The sequence below is a fragment of the Phyllostomus hastatus genome, unplaced genomic scaffold (genome assembly GCF_019186645.2).
Source record: "Phyllostomus hastatus isolate PE091 unplaced genomic scaffold, TTU_PhHast_1.1 phas_scaffold_12, whole genome shotgun sequence".
Classification (NCBI taxonomy): Eukaryota; Metazoa; Chordata; class Mammalia; order Chiroptera; family Phyllostomidae; genus Phyllostomus; species Phyllostomus hastatus.
The window spans coordinates 21,331,113-21,354,235 of record NW_025334007.1 but is presented as its reverse complement, the minus strand read 5'-3'; the positions used below and the strand labels follow the sequence as shown (position 1 = coordinate 21,354,235).

The window sequence follows — 23,123 nt, the reverse complement described above, 5'->3', positions numbered from 1 at the left end:
TGGGATCGAGTCGTGATCGCCGTGGAAACAAGGAAAGTGGAGAGATCACTTCCTGCTGGTGTCGGGAGTCTGCCCCACCCTGCCTCTCAGCATCTCCCACGAGAGAGCGGAAACGGCCAGTGTTCTGTCGCTTCGCACCAGGCAAGAACCACCATAGGGTTACACGGCGGGATACAACTCGGCCACAAAAAAGGAGGAAACCCCGGCAGGACCAATGACACGGATGGACTGAGAGGCTATTCCGGTGAATGGAATAGTAAGTCAGACAGAGGAAGACAAATGTCACACAATGTCCCTTTTATGTGCGACCTGAAAATAATGAACTCGGGGATACACACCAGAGAGGGCCGGCGGCCGGAGGCGGGGGTGGGGAATGGGTAAAGGAGGTCCGGGGAAACCAACCTCCACCCGTAAGAGGACTTAAGGTTTTTTTTTTAAGATTTTATTTATTTATTTTTAGAGAGGGAAGGGAGGGAGAAAGAGAGAGGGAGAGAAACATCCATGAGCGGTTGCTGGGGGCTGTGGCCTGCAACCCAGGCATGTGCCCTGACTGGGAATCGAACCTGCAATGGTTTGGTTCGCAGCCCACCCTCAATCCACTGAGCTACGCCAGCCAGGGCTTAAGATGGCTTCAGTTTTGAGGATAGACTGTACAAGGCGATGACTAGAGCCACTAACTGTATCACGTGTTTGACGGCTGCTGACAGAGCACATGTTAAAAGTTCTCATCCCGGGTGGATGGGCAGGGGTGGGGGGGGCAAGTGGTGAGGGGGAAATGGAGACAACCGTACTTGAACAACAATAAAAAAAAAATAAGAAAATAAGGAAGTTCTCATCCCGGGGAAAAAATGTGTTACTAGGACAGGTGATGAAAGTTAACTGGACGTATTCTTTTTTTTTTTTTGAGATTTTATTTATTTATTTTTAGAGAGGGAAGGAACGGAGAAAGAGAGAGAGAGAGAGAAACACCAATGTGCGGTTGCTGGGGGCCGTGGCCTGCCACCCAGGCATGGGCCCTGACTGGGAATCGAACCTGCGACAAATTTGGTTCACAGCCCTAGCTCAACCCACTGAGCTACACCAGCCAGAGCTTACCTGGATGTATTCTGCGATGGAGATGAGATGGAGGACAACAAGAGACACGTTCCACAACACAACATTCTTAATTTTCTTAGTCCATACACTGTGCAAGTGTTTACTCTACATAGTAGTAGAAAGGAAGATACACTGATACTGTCAATGAGATGAATAGACTACAGAATTATCGCAGACTAAGGAGTGTGTTGTCATGTACGGAGTTATCGCGGTAACACCCCCTCTTTCCTTTCGAGTTTCCTCCCTCACAGGAATATCCCCAAAGGTTATATATAAAACCACAGTGCAGCCCTGGCTGGCGTAGCTCAGTGGATGAAGCGCGGGCTGCGGACCAAAGTGTCGCAGGTTTGATTCCCAGTCAGGGCACATGCCTGGGTTGTGGGCCACGGCCCCCAGCAACCGCACATGGATGTTTCTCTCTCTCTCTCTCTGTCTCCCTCCCTTCCCTCTCTAAAAATAAATAAATAAAATCTTAAAAAAAAAAAAACAACCAAAAACCACAGTGCACAGCATCACAAAGGTTCAAACCCTTCCGGTCTCCTTTAAGAAACTGGTGTTTGAAATCGTTGCTACACGTACCAAGGCTAGTCCAGCCTCTGTTTTATGGGGTGGCCGGGCGGTGGGGGGAAGCCTTTAAACTTTATTTTCAAATGTGGGCTCACTCTCTGATTAGACTGAAAACCACAGAACGGGAGGCACAAGGAAAGACTCCACCTTACGGGACGTGTGTGACATGTCAGCAATCCAAGTGCTCCCACAAAAAAAGCAGGTGTGCTTCGGGCCGTGCGGTGACAGTTCTCTCAAAAACTTGGCCTGTGCAGGCAAAGATCAGCTGAATAAACTGCACCCACTCAGCTCAGCACAGGGGGGCGGGGGGGGGGCGCTCTCTGAGCTCACTCGTCTAGACGGCTTAAGAAAACACTCGCGCGCGCTAGCAACTCCCTGGAAATTGTGTCGAAGCCAGCAAACATTCAATTGGGGAAAAGATAAAACACACAGCAGGTATTGTAGAAGCTCCGTTTCTCTCTCTCTCTCTCTCTGTTTTTTTTTTTTGTTTTTTTTTTTGGCACATTATTTACAAAGCTTTCCTCCCCGCCAGGATGCCCGGACAGATGTAAAATAAATACTCGCTGCAGGACCGAGACGCGCAGGAAGCCCCGCCCCCCGCCCCGCCCCCCCCCGACACCCAGCACCCAGCGAGGCCGTGGACGGGAAATGCCTGGCCTTCCTGGCGCACGCCTGCACGTCTGTGGCTCGGGATGGCACGTCGGGGTGCTCCCACCCAGAAGAGCAAGGATGGGTCTCCCCGTGTCCAGAGTGCGCGCCAGCCCGGATAACCCCACGGCCTTCAGCGCCGTGCAGGATGGGACGCAACGACGTCGTGGTTCCCCGCCCCCCAAAAGAATTCCCTTTCCATCAGGGTTTTTTCAAGCTAGGCACTGGAGGTGTGTCTGGGGCGGGGGGTGCTGATGCATCTTTGGTCTCTACCAACAGCGAGGGAGGAGCACCCTCCATGAGATTAACAAGACGTGTTTGCAGAGGTTGCCAAGAGTTCCCAGGGGGCAGAATCACTCTTTTTTGCAAAGCACAGTGGCAGATGGACGGATGGATGGTGTGTGGATAGATGGGTGGATGGATGGATGGATGGATGGATGGATGGGTGGATGGGTGGATGGATGGATGGATGGATGGATAGATGGATGGATGGGTGGATGGATGGATGGATAGGTGGATGGATGGATAGATCGATAAATAGATGGATGGGTGGGTGGATGGATGGATGGATAGATCGATAAATAGATGGATGGATGGGTGGATAGATGGATGGATGGGTGGATGGATGGATGGATAGGTGGATGGATGGATAGATCGATAAATAGATGGATGGGTGGGTGGATGGATGAATGGATGGGTGGATGGATGGATAGATCAATAAATAGATGGATGGGTGGGTGGATGGATGGATGGATGGGTGGATAGATAGATCAATAAATGGATGGGTGGGAGGGTGGATGGATAGATGGATGGATGGATAGATGGATAAATAGATGGATGGATGGGTGGATAGATGAATAGATGAATGGATGGATGGATAGATCGATAAATGGATGAGTTGGTGGATGGATGGATGATGGATGCATGGGTGGATGGAGAGATGGATGGATGGTGGATGATGGATGGATAGGTAGATAAATGGATGGATGGATAGATAGATAATATAGAGTACTGATAGACAGTTTATATAAACATATGAATGGATAGAAGACAGATAACAGGTGAACAGCTATGGTAAAGACAGAGGTGCATGCATGTGAGAGAGAGAAACACAGAGAGAGAGGGAAGGAATATCTCTGCTGGCTCAGGGTCCCTCAGCCTCACACACGGACAATCTGGGGCGTCCCGGGCACGGCAGGGTGCTGAGCAGCCTCCCTCCTCACCACCCAGCACACACCAGCAGCATCACCCACCCCCAGACCCCCCGTTTCGACAGCCCCAGAACCTGCAGACCTGGCCCAGGGTCCGGTGGAAGCAGCGTCCCTGCCCACAGTTGAGGGCCGCCAGCCCAGAGCAAGCCTGTCCACTGGAGCTTTCTGAGACGACCCACACACACACGGCCCCCCGCGCCGTCCAACCCCAGAGCCACACGCTCCCCCAGTGGCCCCCGAGGATGGGAACCGTGGCCACCACCTTTTCGTGGTCGTCCCTGTGGCTCGTGGGTTCTGATCTGCACTGTCTACCCCTCAGCTCACACTCAATTCTTACGCCCACCCACCACCAACGGAGGAACACTTTGCAAACTCCGTCTGAGACAACCAACGCTTATGCATCTGTGTCACGAATACCCTCCAGCTCTCTCCCTCTCTCTAAAAAATAAGGGGGACCCATGTAAGGAAGTGTGGTATTTGTTCCCCCACCACGGAGCTTTAGCTGTGTGTGGGGTGCTCCAGACGGTGCTGAAACAGCCGCGGCGCACAGCGGGCTGGCCCCCAACTCCACTGCCCTTAGGGACTGACCCCAGACATTCGAGATCACGGCAAGGAGGTCCCCTGGTGGGCTCCGCGGGGGTGTTCAGTGAGCTTGTTTGGGTCTCGACGTTGGAGAGCCTGTTTCAGAGGGCAGGTGGGCTGAGGCCCGTGAGCGCCCCCTGAGCTCAGGGCGGGGGGACAGGCTGGCGTGGGAGGAAGCAAAGTTCCACGCAGACATCGGAGGAGGGTGGTCTGGGGTGAGGGCCAAGCCCTTGTGTGTAGGGTGCCGGAGGGGAGGCTAGGCAAGGCAGCCGCAGCAGCCAGAGAGAGAGAGAGCTGAGATTCGGGAGCTTGGGGGCGGGGGGACATGCGGACAGAAGGAAGGGACTCTGAAGCCCTGTGAGTGACCTCTCTCTGCCGAGGGCAGCAGGAAGTCACGCGCCCCAGAGCAGGGAAGTGCCTGGGTGGACGGCGGGTGTGCGTGCTTTTGTTCGGTTTTGCTTTGCTTTGCTTTGTTTTGTTGTGGAGGTTTCCCTCAGGTCAGGGAGGCCCGGCTGAAGGATGAAAACAAGAGAGAGAAGAGGGGACCCCGGCACCCACCAGACGGATGCCAGGCACCAGCGGGGTGCGCTGTGGTTGGTGGGACAGGCACCGCCAAGAGGTGGCTGCAGCAGTGCACTGAGAACCTGCCCGGGGCAGTGGGTATCCTGGCCTGGGGCGGGAGAGGGAGGGAGGGGGGGAGGAACGCGTCCAGGTGTGCCGCTCAGGTGTCTGCGCCGAGGGCGGGAACAGCCACGCGGATGGGTCACCCAGGTTGGTGTGCAAAGGCCTCCTGAGTTACCTGCACCTGGGGACGAAGGCGGCCAGTTCCCTGGTGGACCTGTGGGGATGCTGAGGGCAAGGAATGCAGCAGGTGACATTGTGTCTCCCGCAAAAGGTACGCTCAAGTCCTAACCTGGGCTCCCTGGGCTACCTGGGAACGGGATCTTATCTGGAAGTAGGGTCTTTGCAGGTGGGATGAGTGCAGGGTCTCAGAGGAGGTGGTCCTGGGTCAGGGTGGCCCTGCGTCCAGTGACAGTGTCCTGAGAAGGGACAGAAGAGGAGACGCAGACCCGGAGGAGAAGCCACGTGGAGGTGGAGGCAGAGACGGGAGGGACGCGGCCACCAGCCAAGGGACGCCTGGAGCCCCTGGAGCTGGAAGAGGCAGTTAGGACCCTCCCTGCAGCCTGTGGAGGGAGCTCGGCCCTGAGACCCCTGGACCTCACATGCCTGGTCTCCAGGATGGGGGAGGGTGCATGTCTGTTGGAGGCCACCAGGCTGCTGCAGCCACAGGAGGCTCACGGGAAGGACACACGGGGTGTCCAGGGAGACGTGGACCCCCCAGGGGCGTGGAGGGCCCGTGCCTTGGAGAGTCACCCCGGGCACCCAGGACAAACATGGAGATTAGAGCTGTGCATTTGAGGGCAAACACGTCTTTTTACAATGTTCTTCTTTAAATGTTTTTAAAGACTTTATTCATTTATTTTTAGACAGAGGGGAAGGGAGGGAGAAATAGAGGGACAGACACATCCATGTGTGGTTGCCTCTCACACGCCCCCTACTGGGGACCTGGCCTGCAACCCAGGCATGTACCCTGACTGGGAATCGAACTGGCGACCCTTTGGTTTGCAGGCCGCGCTCAATCCACTGAGCCACACCAGCCAGGGCTCTTCTTTAATTAAAAAAAAAAAAAAAATTAAGCAATGCTATCGAAAGTTCTTTCTGTTTCTCTATTATTGCAACATCCCCTTTTTGTTGATGAACATAGAATATTCTCAGGCTTTTCTAAATATATGACTCAAAAGGACAGTTTTAAAAAAAATGATCACATGTTTCCCTTTTTCGTTGAACCTTCTCTTGGGCTCCCAGAATTATCTCCTCTCTCCGGTCGCCATGTCTTTATTTATGTGGATGTGTCTCAGAGTCTAAGGTGTTGATCAGCCCCAGGTATGAGATTTTTTTCTTTTTTCTAATCAAGAATGAAGCACCAACCCCTGGCTGGCGTAGCTCAGTGGATGGAGCGCGGGCTGCGAACCAAAGCATCGCAGGTTCGATTCCCAGTCAGGGCACATGCCTGGGTTGCAGGCCACAGCCCCCAGCAACCTCACATGGATGTTTCTCTCTCTCTCTTTCTCCCTCCCTTCCCTCCCTAAAAATAAATAAATAAAATCTTAAAAAAAAAAAACCCAAAACCTCTTTCTCTCTACAATCAAAGGTGCCATTTGAGAATGGGACTGAAGACAGTGCTTTTCCCCAACAATCTTCCTTCCACCGTTTTTCCCCTGTCCTGGGGGGTGGGTATGTAACTCACATCGCCCATCCCTTGTTACCTACCCAAGGGACTTCTGCGTCACCTGCAGGGGGGTCTGGAAGGGTTTGAGGGTGTCGGGCAGTGATCTTTCAAACGTCCCTGCGGACGGGGCCCGGTGGCTCAGCTGGCTGGAGTGTCACCCCACACCTGAGAAGGTTGCAGGTTCGGTCCCCGGGCGGGTGTGTATGGGAGGCAATGGGTCAATGTTTCTCTCTCTCTCTCTCTCTCTCCTCCCTTCCTACCCGCCTCAAATCAACAAACACACCTTTGGGCCCTGGCTGGTACGGCTCACGGGACAGAGCACGGGACTGGGAAGGGAAAGGTCGCTGGTTTGATTCTGAGTCAGGACAGATGCCTGCGCCGCAGGCCAGGTCCCCCCAGTAGGGGGCGCTCAAGAGGCAACTACCCATGGATGTTTCCCTCTCTTTCTCCCTCCCTCCCCTCTCTCTCCGTAAAAATAAATAAATGAAATCCTTTAAAAATAATAAAAAATAAACACATCTTTGGGTGAGGATTGAAAAATAATTAAAATAAAATAAAATAAAATAAATGAAAATAATAAAATAAAATAAATATAAAAATACAATGAAAATAAATAAATACAATAAAAGAAATAAAATAATAAATAAATAAAGTAAAATAAAATAAATGAAATAAAATAAATAAAATAAAATAATACAATAAAATAATGAAATAAATAAAATAAAATAATAAAATAAAATAAAACAATGAAATAAAATAAATAAAATGAAATAAAATGAATAAAATAAATAAAGTAAAATAAATATAAAATAAAATAATAAAATAGAATGAAATAAAATAAATAAATAAAATAATAAAATGAATAAAATGAATAAAATATATAAATAAAATAAAAAATAATAAAATAAAATAAATATAAAATAAAATAACAAAATATAATAAATAAAATAAAATAAAATAAAATAAAATAAAATAAAATGAATATAAAATAAAATAAAATAAGTCCCCGTGCTCTGGACTGAGGCGCAATCCCACCCCTCACCCCCGCGTGCCTGAGACGACCCTCCCCCTGCGCCAGCCCACGGGCTGCAGGCATCTCCTGAGAAAGCATCGCATGCGCCCCTGTCCCGCCTGCCGCGTCTGACTCCGGGTCCGGCGGGAGCGAAGCCACGGGCGACTTTCACCAAAGCCCCATTCTCACCGCGGCCCCGCCGCGGAGGCCCCGCGCAGAGCCGCAGCCACGCCAAGGGGCTCTCTCGCAAGGAAAGCACACGCCCTGCCACAAAGAAAGCGAACAGGAGACAGAGTCCACGACGGGGGGGGTCGAAACTCCCCGGGCGTCCTGGTAGAAGCCCCTCTGAGCGGGGGAGGGGGGGTCTCCTCCCTGAGCCCTCCTGCGTCTCAGCAGCACGTGCGCGCCCACTCCTGCCCTGCACGCTTGCTAGAACCCCTGGACGAATTCCTCCTCGCATCGTCCCCCTGCTTTCCCCCTTCCTCCCGTCTCGCGGCGTGCGCTCTGATTCCCGGCCGCGGTTTTGTGCGCTACCAAGGAACCCCCCTGCAACTGCAACCGGCACGCGCGGGGTCCTTTCCAGCACACAGACGCCCCGAAGGGACCGTCGACGCACCCCCTTCTGGGGCAGGGCACGGGCTTACTCACGCCAGCTCCGTGTTCTGCCCTGCGCCCCAAGAACGCCACGGGGCAGAGCCGGCTTCCCTGGACCACGGGGCAGCCCCTCGGAGCGTGCACCAGTGCCTTCGCCCACGTGCAGACACACAGTGTTTTCATCCGCCAAAAGCCCTCCCACGCGCAGGGACGTCGGCACCCTCGTGGGTGTGTTGCGGTCACAACTGCGTGTGCACACTTCTCGCCCTCGGTAACCGACCAGGTCAAGAAGTGCAGCGCGTTTCGTTATCACAGACTAAGGGGTCTCCGCTCCCTCCCACGGGGGAGGGGGTAAAGGAACTGGGAGGCACAACCAGCCACACCCACCCCATGGCCCCCGCCACGGCTGCGCCAGGGGCTTCGCGGATCTCACATGGGGTTTCTGAGCCGGACGCCGACAACCACCTTCCACGGGGCAGGCTTTGATTGCGGCGTCACCGAACCGCTTCTGAGTTTAAAGGCCGGCCGGTGGCCGGGACGCCACTCAGAGGGAGGGAGCGGCTTCTGGGGCCGGTGGCTGCTGCGTGGATTTCTTCAGGGCCTGGTAATTCCTGAGGCTTGTGTGCTGGGGAGGGAGCTGGCGTGTTGATTAGGAGCAGTGGGAGAGGGAGTCAGAGCCACGGCACCCCTTTGCGGGAGAGAGAAACTGAAACCCACTGAGAAACACGAGTTTGGAAAGGAGGCCAACCAGACACGCAGACGGCAGAACACAGCAGAGTCTCGAAGACCGAGGTCCGCCGCTGGGCTGCCCTGAACGCAGACTGAATACAGAAAAACGTGCTGTTTTCCTGGGCAGTTCCCTGGGCTGTGATCTCATTTCTTCCGTGGCCCTCTGGCACCGTCCAGGCAGTGGCCCGGGGGTGTCCATCCACATAAAGTACTTGATAAACCTACATGCACAGGACTGGCCCAACCCTGTACACGATAAGATAAATGGGGCCACTTTGTAGCAGAGCAACATGACCTTTGAACTCAGGGACAGCCACCCTGTGTCCCACAGAGCTGCCTGCAAAGGGGACGGGGAGGCAGGCGGGGTGACACCTGGACGGAGGAGCCCAGGACGGAGCATGAAACACGCCGTGGAGAGTCAGCGTCACGATGCCGTGTCCTCTGCGTCCACCGCCACGCGCCCCCCCGCTGGGGGTGTCCCTGTCCCCTCCCCTTTCTCCTATGTGAGTGCCACCCCTTTGTCTGCTCACCGTGGGGACCCCGTGTGGGCTCCTGCCCGAGTCAGTGCTTCCCCAAGAGCTGTTCTTACAGATCTCACATGAATCACCTCTCCCATCAAAATGCCCTTTATTTTCGGATGAACAAACCTACACAGCAGGCAGGACAAGAAACCTAAGAAAAATGAGCAGAAATCGGTGAAACCGACAACAGGAAAGCAACAGAGAAAAGAAGTAATTGAAGAAACAGAGACGCCGGATCTTCGAAGAGACCCATGAAGCGGACCCCACGGAATCTGTTATCAAAATGAAACGCTAACCTGACACGAAGGAAACTTTTCACAAGCGAAATCCCCTCCCACGACGACGACCGACATGCAAGGATTTGGTTTTCTTGTCTTTTTTGTTCATCGGTTTTACAGAGAAGGAGGAAAGGAGATGGGGTGGGGGGGGACGGAATGAAACATGGATTTGTTGTCCCACGTATGCACGCATCGTTGGTTAATTCTCGTCACGTGCTCTGACCGGGGATTGAACCTATAACCTTGGCGTACCGGGAAGACGCTCGACCCAAAGGAGCCACACGGCCGAAGCAGGTCAAGTCTCTTGAAAGGATCCTCGGGAGGCCTGGCCAGTATGGCTCAGTTGCTTAGAGTGTCATCCATCCCATAGCAAAAGGGTTGTGGGTTCGATCCCCAGTCAGGGCACAAACTGCGGTTATGGGTTCGACGCCCAGTCTGGGTGCCTACGATCTGGCCCACGTGCAAATGGGAGGCAACCCATCGATGCTTCTTTCTCACATCAGTGTCTCCCTGTGTCCCTCCCCCTCTCTCTCTAAAAGCAATTTAAAAAAGGACTTCAGGAGGTGATGAAAAACAAAATAGAACAGAGGTTGCCCTGCAGGCGTGTTTGGTGAGTCATCAAAATATCATCCAAAAAAAATACGTCCAGACTAGCTACCCCCAGAGGATCCATAGGATGCTGGCGCTGCAGACCTGGTCAATATGCTGTAGGAACTGGCTGCAGTTACCCGCGAGAACTGGACACTCTCACTTCCTTTTTTCTGGCCGCTGGCGGGAAAACCAGCATCCCTCCCGAGTGGGTTAAACAGGGTCGCCAACCCCAGCTGGACACCCCACGGCCTGAGAGGAGGATCAGGTTTTGGAATGTGGGATGAACCGGTGGGTGGGGCCCCCAGGCAAACAGGGTTTGGCCTGGGCAGTCCTTTAGGTGTCAGGGGGTGGGGACCCCCCCGGGCAGGTCTGGGAGAGGCCATGGGAGGCCCCGATGGGAGATCAAAGCGTGGAAAACCCGTCTGGAGGTGCCCTGCGGGGGAAAAGCTCCTCCGCTGGGGTGGCACCAGGCTGACTCACCGGAGTGGGCGTGGCCTCCCACGGGGAGAGTCCCCGCCCGCCCGCCCGCCTGCCCGCCGTGTCCTGACCCCACCGGCGCGTGGGGCGCCAGAAGCTGAGCTCTGGAACGCACACCTGCGCGGCCAGCCGCTCCCACCCCTGATGCGGCCTCACTGGATGGCCACGCAGCGCTTTGGTGGAAGAGTGGCCAGACGGCTTCACGTTCGTGGCCATTTATCACACGGTCTCCTGTCCCCACGTAAGCCGGACACCCGCTGGACGCCCACCCGAGTGCCTTAATGGGGAAGCAAAGCCGCGGCACCCCCTTGGTGCACCCCAGCACGGCCTCGGGGGTCCCCCCACCCCGTATAATGGAGGAGAGAACACTCCTCAACCAGCAGCTGGCGACAAGCACTCGTCGTGTGGGTTGCATTATCCTCCCACAAAGGAGCTCCGAGAGCAAAAAGAGTTTGCCAAGTTTATTGATATATTATTTTTTTAAAACTCCCCACGTTATCAGTGAATGCACCCACGTACTCCACCGCTGTAGGAGACAAACCCACCGCCCGGCTTTGCCCTGTGGCTGCAGGTGGGAACCAGCTTTGTCTGGAGGACTCCCGGGCAGGGACTGCCTCCCGGAAGGGCAGGCCATCTCATCCTCGAATCATGCCGTGCCCCGGCTCCCCCGCCACGCTAGAACCGGTTCTGCTGGCTGCGCCCGAGGGAGGGCCCCAGGGAGGCACCCCCGCTGCCAGCCAGGTGGGAGGAGGCGTGCCACGCAGGTGGGAGGGCCTGAATGAACTCCTTTCATTCCTTCCCCGGGCACACGCGAGAACACACACAGCCACAGCCACCGTTGGTCGGCGTTAGCCTCCCTGCTCTCGGGGACACGTGTGGGAGGGCTTCCCGGAGTCCCCGTGGTGTCGGCACGCGCGGGGGGTCCCTGCAGGGGGCCACGGACCAGCCCGGGCAAGCGTGTGCTAGCAGCAGGGCCGCACCCCACTGCAGGAGGTCCCGCCGGAGTCCCCACAGCCTGTGAGTTTGTGAGGGAAGGAGGCAAGGGGGAAAGGGAGCCTCAAGACACTAGTTACGGATGGTCATCCATTGTCCTCAAACCGGGAGATGACCCTGGGTTATCTGCGTGAGCCCCGTGGAATCCCCAGGGTCCTTATTAGTGGCAGGGAGGTAGGAGAGGGAAGGGGATTTGACCCCACCTGGCTTGCCTAGAAGGTGGAAGAAGGTCTCACAAGCCAAAGCACGTGGAAGCTTCTAGAAGCGGGGAAACGCTAGGAGACAGACATGCTCCTAGGGACTCCGAGAGGAACCAGCTCTGCTGATGCCTTGATGTTAGCCTTCTAAGACTCACTTTCACACTCATAGTCTGCAAAACTGTGAGACAGTACATGCGTGTAGTTTTTTATTAGTATTTATTTTTTAAAGATTTTTATTTATTTATTTTTAGAGAGAGAAGGGAGGGAGATAGAGAGAGAGAGAGAGAGCAACATCCATGTGCGGTTGCTGGGGGCCGTGGCCTGCAACCCAGGCTTGTGCCCTGGCTGGGAATCGAACCTGCGACGCTTTGGTTCGCAGCCCGAGCTCCATCCACTGAGCTACGCCAGCCCGGGCTTGCATGCAGTTTTGAGCCATTCAGTTTTGGGTAATTTGTTAGGGCAGGAGGCGAAGCCAGGGTGAAAACCCATGAGAGAGACCAGGGGAGGGGACCAAGGAAAGATGACCGTGCGGCGGACAGCCTGTGGGTCCCACCCTGCCCTAACCCAGGAGTTGGAACAGGGAGGCGGCCCGTGCAGGGGACGGGCGGAAATCCTGGCCCACTCACGGCCGGTGGGCTGAACAGAGTAGGATCCAAATGCACGCGAATAACGCCCCGTCCCTCCCTGAAAATGAGGTGAGCCTGAGAGGTGTTGACAAAGTAATGGTGAGGGTGGTGATGGTGACAATGGTGGTCATGATGGTGATGATAATGATGGTGGTGATGGTGGTGATGGTGATGGTGGTGATGGTGATGGTGGTGATGGTGGTGATCATAATGGTGATAGTGATGATGGTGATGGTGATGGTGATGATGGTGGTGGTGATGGTCGTGATGATGATGGTGGTGATGGTGATGATGGTGGTGGTGATGGTCGTGATGATGATGGTGGTGATGGTGATGATGGTGGTGACAATGGTGGTGATGGTGATGGTGGTGATGGTGGTGATCATAATGGTGATAGTGATGATGGTGATGGTGATGGTGATGAAGGTAGTGATGATAACGGTAATGGTAATAGTGATGATGATGATGGTGATGGTTATGGTGGTGATAATGATGGCAATAGTGATGGTGATGGTGATGATGATGGTGATGATGATGGTGGTGATGATAATGGTAATGGTGATGGTGATGATGGTGGTGGTGGTGATGATGGCAATAGTGATGGTGATGAAGGGGATGATAATGGTGATGGTGATGAGAACGGTGGTGATGATGATGATGATGGTGATGATGATGATGATGACAACGTTTGCCTTCAATGAGGTGTGCTCACTTCCTGGCTCATGTAGAAAGGACCACCGTCATTGGCCCTCATGGCCACGCTGTGGAGTAGTCCCACGGAGAACACCACAGTGCCCACACCACACACACACACACACACACACACACACGCACATACACGCACACACACACCCCTGCCAAGCCCACAGGAAGCAGCACCCCCCTGGGCCGCAGTTGAGCAGACCACGTCTGACGGCTCAGTGGCCCCAGTGAGGGACCTCCCCCACCATGTGGAGACCCTCTGTCCGTCCTGGAGACCTCCCCGAGGGTTGTGTGAAAAACAAGAGTAACCTGGAATCCAGCACACACACACACACGCATCGTGAAGCAACGCCAAATTTGGTGACCAGGGGTGGGGAACGAGTGCCTTCTGCCCCACTCACACGTCCAGGGAGCTGCAGCCTGGACCCTGTGCCGGTTCCCAGAGGCACTGGCCACTGTCCCCGAGCTGTGAGGAGAAGACATTCAGGGGATGGCAGAGACCGGCCTCCCCGAGAGAAGGAAGGAGGAAGGCAAGTCACGGAACGTGGGTATCGCCTTGAAGACATCGCGCTGATGGGAAGAAGCCAGACGCAGACGGATTAATACTGGGAGACTCCTTGGATAGGAAAGCTCCAGAACAGGCAAACTCTCAGAGACGGACAAGAGATAAGAGGCTCCCGGGACTGGGGGAGGGGTTGTGGAGTGACTACTTGATGGGCATTGGGTTTCTAATGGAAATGATGGGAAAATGTTGGAAGCAGGTAGCGACGAGGGTGGTGCAACACTGTGAACTCATGGATGGTACCGATTTCTACACTTAAAAATGGTGAAAATGGCTCTGGCTGGGTAGCTCACTGAGTTAGAGCATCGCCCCATACGCCAGGGTTGTGGGTTCGATCCCTGGTCAGGGAACATACAAGAATCAACTAATGAGCCCGGCTGGCGTAGCTCAGTGGATTGAGCGCGGGCTGCGTGAACCAAAGCATCGCAGGTTCGATTCCCAGTCAGGGTACATGCCTGGGTTGCAAGCCAGGTCCCCAGTGGGGGCCATGTGAGAGGCAACCACACACTGATTCTCTCTCTTTCTCCCTCCCTTCCCCTCTCTAAAAATAAATAAATAAAATCTTTTAAAAAGAAAAAGGAAAAATAAAAGAATCAACCAATGATACCTCAACAAGTAGAACGACACATGGATGTTTCTCTCTGTCTTCCTCTGCCTCTGCTCCTTTCTCTCTAGTCAATAAGTTAAAATGCTTTACATGGATAAAATGGTGAATGTGATGTTATAGATACATTTGACAATAATTTTTTTTAAAGAAAAAAGTTGATGGGGCTTCCTGACCCCCCAAAGGGCTCACTAAATGGTGACTCTGCAGGCCACGGAGGGACCCTGGGGCACACAGTAGGTCACACGGACACAGCCCTGGGTGTGTCGGAAGGTCACCCATCTCAGGAGAGTGCAAAGGAGAACTACCAAATGCCACCCAAAACCCGACGGAACACCCGTCATTTCAGAACCAGGGCCCGCATGCGGCATCCCCGGGAGGAAGGGGCAACAAGGCTGACGGACAGGGCCTTCCACTGTTCCCAGAAGAAGCCATGCCCAACCCCCCGTGCACGGTGCTACAGCTGTCGCCTGGGTGAACAAAGAGCCTTCAGGGTGGGCGACCGCCATCGACCTGTAAGCCACGACACCTTTACGGGACAGTCACCAGTGACCAGAGGAAAGAAGGAAAGGAGTGTGGTGGACGGTCACACAGGGAAGGGCAGGCATGGAGCTGACGCCCGGACCAAGCAGAGGGGGGTCTGCAAACCAGGGGCACCGCCTTCCCTCTGTTGCCTTAACAGCCTCCTGCCTCCCGCCCTCAGAGCTGATGAGTCAGACCTACCCGGTGAGATGCAAAACTACACAGCGTTATGGGGACTCTGAGGCAGGGGCAGTGCTGGCTGCACGGGCTGACTCATGGACACGTGTCTTTTTTGCAGGTGATTAATGTGAAATGAGGTCCCTACGGTGGCCCTGGTCCCACAGGACTGGGGTCCTTGTAAGAAGAGGAGCTGCGGACACAGACACACCCAGAGGGACACCCGTGGGAGGACACAGGGGGGAAAGACGGCCGGCCACACACCCAGGAGAGAGAGAGGCGCCAGGGGAGCCAGCCCTGCCCGCCCCTGCGTCTCAGCCCCCAGCCTCCAAAACAGGGAGGTATAAATGTCTGTTGTTCAAGCCCTGGTGGGCGTAGCTCAGTGGATTGAGCGCGGGCTGCGAACCAAAGCACCACAGGTTCGATTCCCAGTCAGGGCACAGGCCTAGGTTGCAGGCCACAGCCCCCAGCAACCGCACACTGATGTTTCTCTCTCTCTCAATCTTTCTCCCTCCTTTCCCTCTCTAAAAATAAATACATAAAATCTTTAAAATAAAAATTACAGGCTTTAAAAAAAAACTGTGTCTGTTGTTCCAGGCGCCCTGTCTTCCAACTTGGTTCCTCTAAAGACACGAATGGCACCTGCACATAGACCAAACCATGGTCCATCCCGCACGTGACGTATTACTGAGCCAGGGGGAAGGAATGAAGATGCAGGTGCCTTCCGTGTTACCTGGGAAGGTGCCGTACACACACACACAGACAGGGAGACCCCAGCCCCCTGCGCGAGAGTGAGTAAAGGAAGGCGCGCCAGCCAGTGTTTTGGGGCGCGGTCCCTCAGGATGCCCGCACCACTCGGAACACCACGGTGGATGCATTAGCCGCTGCGTCCGCAGCACCTCAGCAGCTGGGAGCATCAGCCCCGCTTTCTTGACGGGGAAGAGCAGGAAGCCCCCTGCCCACACAGAGTCGGTCCTCAGCACAGTGCAACTGGCCTCTCCTTCCAGCCACGGCGGGCAGGGGTGACCCATGCCAGGACCTGACTGCCACCCTGCTGTGCACCGTCCACGCCCCCTCACGAATCCGTGTGGAAATCAGGGCACGCGGGTTCTCTCTGCCTGCCCCCCCCCCCCACGCTGTGGGCAATCTCCAAAAAAAAAAAAAAAAAAAGGGGGACCGATATCCTACTATTCTTCTCGGCAGGAAACAGGCCGGGGAGGGTTCCGAGGAAATCAGGGAGAGAGGAACGGTGTGGACAGGGCAGTGCTGTGGGGGCGCTGTGGCTGTGGAAAAAGGAAAAACGGGGGGGAAATACAGAGAAACTCCCCACGAGACTGACAGCAGCCAACGGAGAACTCTGAGTGCGTCTCTCCCAGAAAGGACCCTGCGTCTAGAAGCTTCCTGCGGCCTCAGGGAGGGGGAGGTGGCAGCGAAGCGTTGCTCCGTGTCATGAGGTCCCTCTGCCCTTCTCTCCTGGTGACAACGGTGGTCTCTCTCTGGTGGTCCTTGGCTGTGGAGGGACTCGCCCAGGAGCCGGGTCTGAGGCCACCTAGTGTGGTGCCACGGCCCTGCGCACATGGGGGACCCACGCTGCGTCACAGAGGGCTGTCCCCAGACGCAGGGAGGAGGGGTCCTCCCCGGGCATTCCGGGATGGGACAGAGTCAGACTGCGGCCAGGGCGGCAGGCACCTTCACCCCAAACGGACAATTTCAGGAGAAGAAAAAAAGGCACTGCAGCACATGATGGACAAAGCTAGTGTTAGGGCCCGAGCGTTAGTGTCTCCGGAAATCGGTGCAGGGAGGCCCTGACGCCCAATGGGGTGGCATTCGCACGCAGGTGGGTCTCTGGAGGGGAATTAGGATCCGATGAGTTCACGAGGGTGGCATCCCCCTGACGGGACGACTGTCTTTCCAAGAGTCACAAGGAGTCACAGGCGTCACGGTTCCCTTGTCTGCTCCTGGCCATGCCAGGACACAGCAAGAAGCAAGCCATCGGCGGCCCAGAAGAGAGATCTCGCCAGGTCTGAACCCTGTGGGCACCAAGACATCAGACTTCCAGCCCCCAGAACTGTGACATGTAACCCCCTGGGGTTTCTAAGCCCCCCCGCCCCCGTTTGGGGTATTTAGTTTGAGAAGTCCAAGTGGACGAAAATGACACAATTGCGGCTGATTCAAGACGGCAGCCTTTGGCCGGACCAGGTGGGATGCGGGCTGTCCCCTATGCTCACGGGTGGGATCGGGGGGAGCCGCACACTGTGTGTAGGGACCGTTCTCTGCCGGGGTCCAGGGGGCGGGAACACCAAGTTCTTGGTGGTCTCCGTCTCACCCTGAACACCTGCCTCATGCAGGGAGTCACGGACGCCTCCTCAGAAGAACCCCAAGGTTTCCTGCTTTCGCTGCGCCCCTTTCCTGGAGACCAGGCGTGTGAGGTCCAGGTGACCCCAGGGCTGCGCTCCCTCCACAGGCTCCAGGGCGGGGCCTTCCCGCCTCTTCCAGCTCCTGGGGGCGGGGGTTGGGCTCCAGGCGTCCCTGGGCCGGTGGCTGCCTACCTCCAGCCAGGGCACAGGCCTGGGTCGCAGGCCGGGTGCCCAGGAGGGGGCGCATGAGAGCCAACCACGCAATTTGACCCTCTCTTGCTCCCCTCTCCTCTCTCTAAAAATAATATATATATATATATATTTTAAAAGGAGGAACAACTACCTGCCAGACTTCTGGACTTGTTAGTGTCCTTTCCTCATCTTTTAGCTAATTTCTAACTTTCCCGGGGCGGTGCGATGTCGGCGCCATCGTCCACGTCTGCTGCACGGCGTGCTCTAGAGCGCCCTCCCAAGGCGAAGAGCCTTAAAGGGTGAAAGCAATACTCTTACGTGTGGCCGAGCAATAAACACTTCGGATTGCGATGGCAACTCCACCCTGGTGGCTGCCCCTTCCCTGGCACAGCACCATCTCACTGGACCCGATGGCTCTTGGTCTGGAGGGGTGCTGAGGGGTGCTGAGGGGTGCTGGGGGGCGACAGTGCAGGGGTACAGGACAGCCCGGGCCGAAAGCAGAGACAGTGGGGCCAATTCCAGGAAACCAAGGTCAGAGGAGAAAGCGCTGTGAGTCCGCTGGAAAACGCCTGTCCGTGCTTGGGAGAGAACTTTGTCATGGCTGACGCATGAGGGAATGTCTCCCAGGCTGTAACGAAACACAGGCTTGTCGTCTCGTGATGGGATACAGTAAAGGAATGAAAGCAGGGCCCTGGCTGGCGTAGCTCCGTGGATGGAGCACGGGCTGCGAACCAAAGCGTCGCAGGTTCGATTCCCAGTCAGGGCACATGCCTGGGTTGCAGGCCACGGCCCCCAGCAACTGCACATGGATGTTTCTCTCTCTCTCTTTCTCCCTCCCTCCTTTCCCTCTCTAAAAATAAATAAATAAAATCTTTAAAAAAGAGAAAGAATAATATTTAAAAAAGAAAAGAAATGAAAGCAGGAAGCATTCAGGGGTGGTTGGTGAGGAAGCAATGACTTGTGTGCCTTGACCTTGGGGGCGGGGGTGTCTGAATGGACGCCCTGTCTAGCAACACACAGGCGCCCAGCCTTGGAAACACGAAGGAGACCCCCTAGGAGCTGGGAGCAGCGGGCAGGGTCTCTCGTCTCTGAGAGGATGTGACCCACGCTGCCATCTAGGTTCCCATATTGTGCTACAGCCACAAGCGATGTCGCCGTGTCCGCATGGGGGGAGGGCTGGGGCTCTGCATAGAGCTTTTGGAATCCTCTTGGAGGTTATAATGATGCCACTATAAATATATATATATACACACACGTGTGTGTTTGACCAGCACCTACGGCCATGCACAAGGAGGAAGGGGGAACCATTTCCTCTCTAGTGAGCCGTGTGGCTGCCTGGAGTCCGCACGCGTCCGTCTGTGAAATCCCGGTTTAGCTGAGATAGACCGCCGAGTCCTCCCGGGGCTTTCAGAAAACATCGCACCATGAGATTGCGCACCAACACACACTGTGTTCTCCCAGGAGATGCTGAATGCGCGGACCAGGGGTCCGTCTGGAATGCCGACAGCGGCCCACACGCCTAACCTAACGCACGTGGAGGAGGACACGGGGCAGCCCGTGATGTCATACGTGTCCTCATTCCGCCCCCGGGCGTGGGGGCCCCTGGTGCCAACACCGCTGTCAACTCCCAGCTGGATCTCGGGCTGGTGGTACCTCCCGGAGGGTCCCGCCGTCCTCACAGCTACGTGCCCTGAGACATCAATGTCCTCTCAGCCCTGCCGCATGGATTGGGAGTCAGCGATTCCGGCCCCAGGGTGGGGGACCCCTCCCCACCCCCATGCCAAGCTCACGGGCAAAAACAAAGGGGTCAAAAACACACGAGTATGAGGGGGACGAAAGGAACCCGTCGCCCACACGGGGAGAGACCAGACCAAAGGGGCAGGGACGCGAGTGGGGGGCACAGACTCCGAACAGCCCGCAGACAGCAGCCTGAGCTGAGCTGTGCCTTCCCACTGTGCCTGGTCCTAGGAGCGGGCGGGGGGCGGGGGGGACGGCATCAGGCACATGACAGACAGTCACCTCGGTCAGCAGGAGAAGTGCGGACAGACACCCTGAGGAGAAAACTCAGAGCCCCTGTGGGCGCCTGTGTGGGGCGGGCAGGCGCTCAGGGACGGGACCCAGGGGCAGGTGGGAACCCGGTCACTCTCCCGAGAGTGCAAACGCTGGCGGCAGAGCGTGCGCGCCCGTCGTGACTGCTTTCACACTACAGATACAGGGCCGTCCGCACCGTCTGCAGCGAGCTGAGGGTGCCCCACAGGGTGACTCGGGGACACCCAATTCCGACGCGTTGGGGACGGCTTGTGATTTTTTTTCTTTTTACGCTTACTCTTAATCTCTTGCATGCGTCGTGTTCAGATGAATCTGTGACCAATATTCAAGAGAGGAGTTCAGGTCACAGGTCGCCGAGAGTGTCAGGAGCTTGGAAGAGGGCCGTGCACACACAGGTCTGGGTTCCTGTCCCCTGCGTGTCCACTGCCGGAAACAGTGACAACCGGCCTCGGCCTCCAGGCCCGCGCGGGCCACAAGGAGTCGCCCTGGACGCGCAACCACCGTCTCCACTGAGACAAGCCAAGGGGAAAGAATGAAACAGCGCCCTTCCCGGCCCCGGCTGGCCAGCCGGTGGGTCCCCACAGGCGGTGGTGACATTTTGTGTTTAAGGACATGACTCACTGGGCACCTATGCCCACTTGGCAGCGCCCACGGGGCACCAGACGAGGTCACGTCTGCAGCCCACCCGCCTGCCGGGCCCCGGCTCGGCGCCCTGGCCTCCAGCCCCCGCGGCTGCCCCCACAGACCCAAGTGCGTGCCCGAAAGGAGCACAAGGGCGGGACCAGGTGCCCAGGGGTGGCGGGGCGTGGCCAGCAAGTTTCCATTGTTCACCTGCTCTCCACCTCCTGCGGGACTCCCCGGAGCCTGGGTCCCCGGTCCCGTCGTGGACAAGTGCTGAACACATGGGCGCAGAAACGACCAGAGTTTGAGGGAGGAGAGAGCGAGAGGGAGAGGGAGGGAGAAGAATGGGAAGAAGAGGAAGAGGAGGAGGAAGAAGGGAAAAGGAGAGGCACACATAGGAAAAGAGAGAAAAGGCAGGAAGGCGGAGAAAGAAGGACGGGTGGATACACGGCAGGTATCGTTAGATGGGTGATAAATGGATGATGGATGGAGGGATGGATGGGTGGGTGGGCAGGGGCACGGATTCACAGGCAGGTACCCAGGTACACAGGTAAGTAGATGCACAGATGGAGGCGAGGAGGAAAGAGGCCGAAAGAGAAAGATGAGAGTGTCTCTGGCTGAAGTCGGAGCCTCTCGCGCTCAGCCTGGCAGCCTGACTCGGGGGGCTGCCGGCCGCTCACACGTGGGGTGTCCTGGGCCCCGTGTGGGAGGGTGTGGAGCAGCCCCCCACCCCGTCTCCACCCACCAGGTGGCAGCAGGAGCACCGCCTCCCCAGCTGTGACGACCAGAAATGTCCCCATACGGCACTACATGTCCCTGAAAGCACGGGCACCTCTGTGACATGCCTTCCCCGCAGGTAGATAAATAGATACGGGGGGGTGGGGAGAGAGGGGGCCCCCTCCCACGCCCTCCGCCCCACATCAGGGTGCCTGCTGATGCCGTCCTCACAGCCGGCTGCACTTGGAGAGGAGAAGTCCCCTCGCCCCTGGGGCTCTCACTGTCATTCTGGCTCTGGACCTCATGACCTTGACCTCACCCTAGTCCGCTCCCCTTTTCCAAATTTGGGGGAGCGGGAAGAAACTTCTTAAGCACCCCTGCACCTCACGGGTGACTCTCAGCATGGCCCCCCTCACCCGTCCATAAACGACAGGCCGGCGCAACTCCTCGGCACCCCCTTGGCCAAGTGGCCACCCGCGAGCTCGTGCGCGCACAGTTCAACTGACTACCTCGCAAGGCTGGGCATCTTTCGACCCAGTCCGGCCGGACCCATATGCCAGGCGCGTCTTCGGGATCCAGGCGCCACCGAGGAAACAGGAAAGTGACATTCCCAGTGGCCCAGGTGGGGTGGGGTGGGTGGGGGATCCCATGGGAAGAGACAGAGGTGAGAGAAGGAAAGCAGCGTCTGGTGGAAGGACGGCCAGTTGCGGAGGCAGGGGATGAAAAGCCACAGCGGGGTCAGGAAACGTGTAATCCACCCCCCACGTCCCAACCCCACAGCGCGGCGGCGGGACACCTGTGCCCAAAGCGATTCGTTCCAAGGCCCACCTTAGGTGCTGCCTCCCACCACCGGGCGGAGGCGCGCTGGTCCACCTCCCCAGTGGCCTCCTCTTCCCCTGGGGGTCCCCGCCGGGGAGGGCGCCTGAGGTCCCCAATGGGAGGTCAGCTCCAGGAACTTTCGTGACGTCAGGGAGCGCCGGCACCCGAGCGGTTTAGTGGCGGCAGGTATAAAAATACGGCGCCTTTGCAGGCGCCAGGTGGGGCGCTGGCAGCTTAGGGAGGTACTCGGGGGGGACCGGGGGGACTCACTCCAACTCTCCGGGCGTCTGTGGGACCGAGGGCGCCGGAGCAGGCGGGACCAGGCGGCGAGCTCCACGGGAGACAGCCGGGGGTCGACGCTCCGGGAGCTTTGTGTGACGCCCGCATCCCGGGCGGCGCCGAGCGCCCCAGCGGGCCAGGTCCCCACGTCTCGCACTCACCCACGGTGGCCAGCGTGTCGAAGTCTTGCAGGCGGTAGGCGGGCGACTCGGAGGCGGGGGTGTCAGAGCCGGGCCCCTGAGCGGGCGCCTTATCGGGAGCCTCTCCCGGACTCTGGGGAGGGTCGGGGTCTACCGCGGCCGCTTTGGCCGGCTCGGGCGCCTCCATGGGGTCGCGCTGCAGGGCGGGGAGCCTCGCCGGACTGGGGGGAGAGGAGAGCCGGACTTCCTGGGACGCAGCCTCGGAGTGCGGCGCAGCGGCACTGGCATCAGCTGCGCCCACCCATGCGCGCCCCTAGCCTCCCCGATCGGCGCGGCTTCGCGGGCAGGGCGGTGGGGACAATGGCGCGGCACGGGGCGGCGTTCACTGCAGCAGCAGCAGCAGCAGCAGCAGCAGCAGCAGCAGCTGGCGGGAGTAGTCGGCGGCTTCGGCCGGCGGGCACCGCGGGCCGGGCGCCGGCGGCGGCGGCGGGCCGGGCGGCGCGGCTTGGGAGTGGGACGCGGCGGGGCTGCGCGGAGTCGGAGCAGGGTCCCGGCTGCCGGAGCCGAGGTCCGCGTTCATTCCTCGTGTCCCGACGCTGCCACTACTGGTGCCAGGGGCGCGGAGTGCGTGATAAAAAAGGTAGTCGGGCGGAAGCGGGCAGGGCGGGGCCGCGCGCTCTCCCCGCCCTCCGAGGGGGGACCCCCGCCTGCGGGGCGGGGTCTCTCGAGGTGGCCGGCTCGCTCCGCCCCCGCCCAGTCCCCGCCCAGGAACCGTGAGGCGGGGCGTGGGGCGGGGGTGGGGGGGGGTGGCTGGTCGCCCCACAGCGGGGCTGGCCGCTTTGGGGAGGTACCCACACCCCTCTGCACCCTGGGCCACCCCAGGGTGGGGTGCCTGCCGAGCTCCCCCGGGAGGGAGATGCGAGAGGTTGGCCACAGAGATCGCTAGGCCGCATCCCGGAAAGTTGGAG

General features: G+C 57.3%; 1 protein-coding gene across 4 annotated transcripts in view; it reads right to left on the bottom strand.

The window, feature by feature from the left end:
* PRKX (protein kinase X-linked) overlaps positions 1 to 22,787 on the bottom strand; it is a 58,091-nt gene extending 35,304 nt beyond the window's left edge. For all 4 annotated transcript variants that reach the window (XM_045856100.1, XM_045856102.1, XM_045856103.1 and 1 more), the window contains exon 1: positions 22,177 to 22,787. In XM_045856100.1, the coding sequence (XP_045712056.1) occupies positions 22,177 to 22,342 (166 nt within the window). In that variant the 5' untranslated portion in view covers positions 22,343 to 22,787. The remainder of the gene's footprint in view (positions 1 to 22,176) is intronic.
* Positions 22,788 to 23,123: the final 336 nt, after the last annotated feature.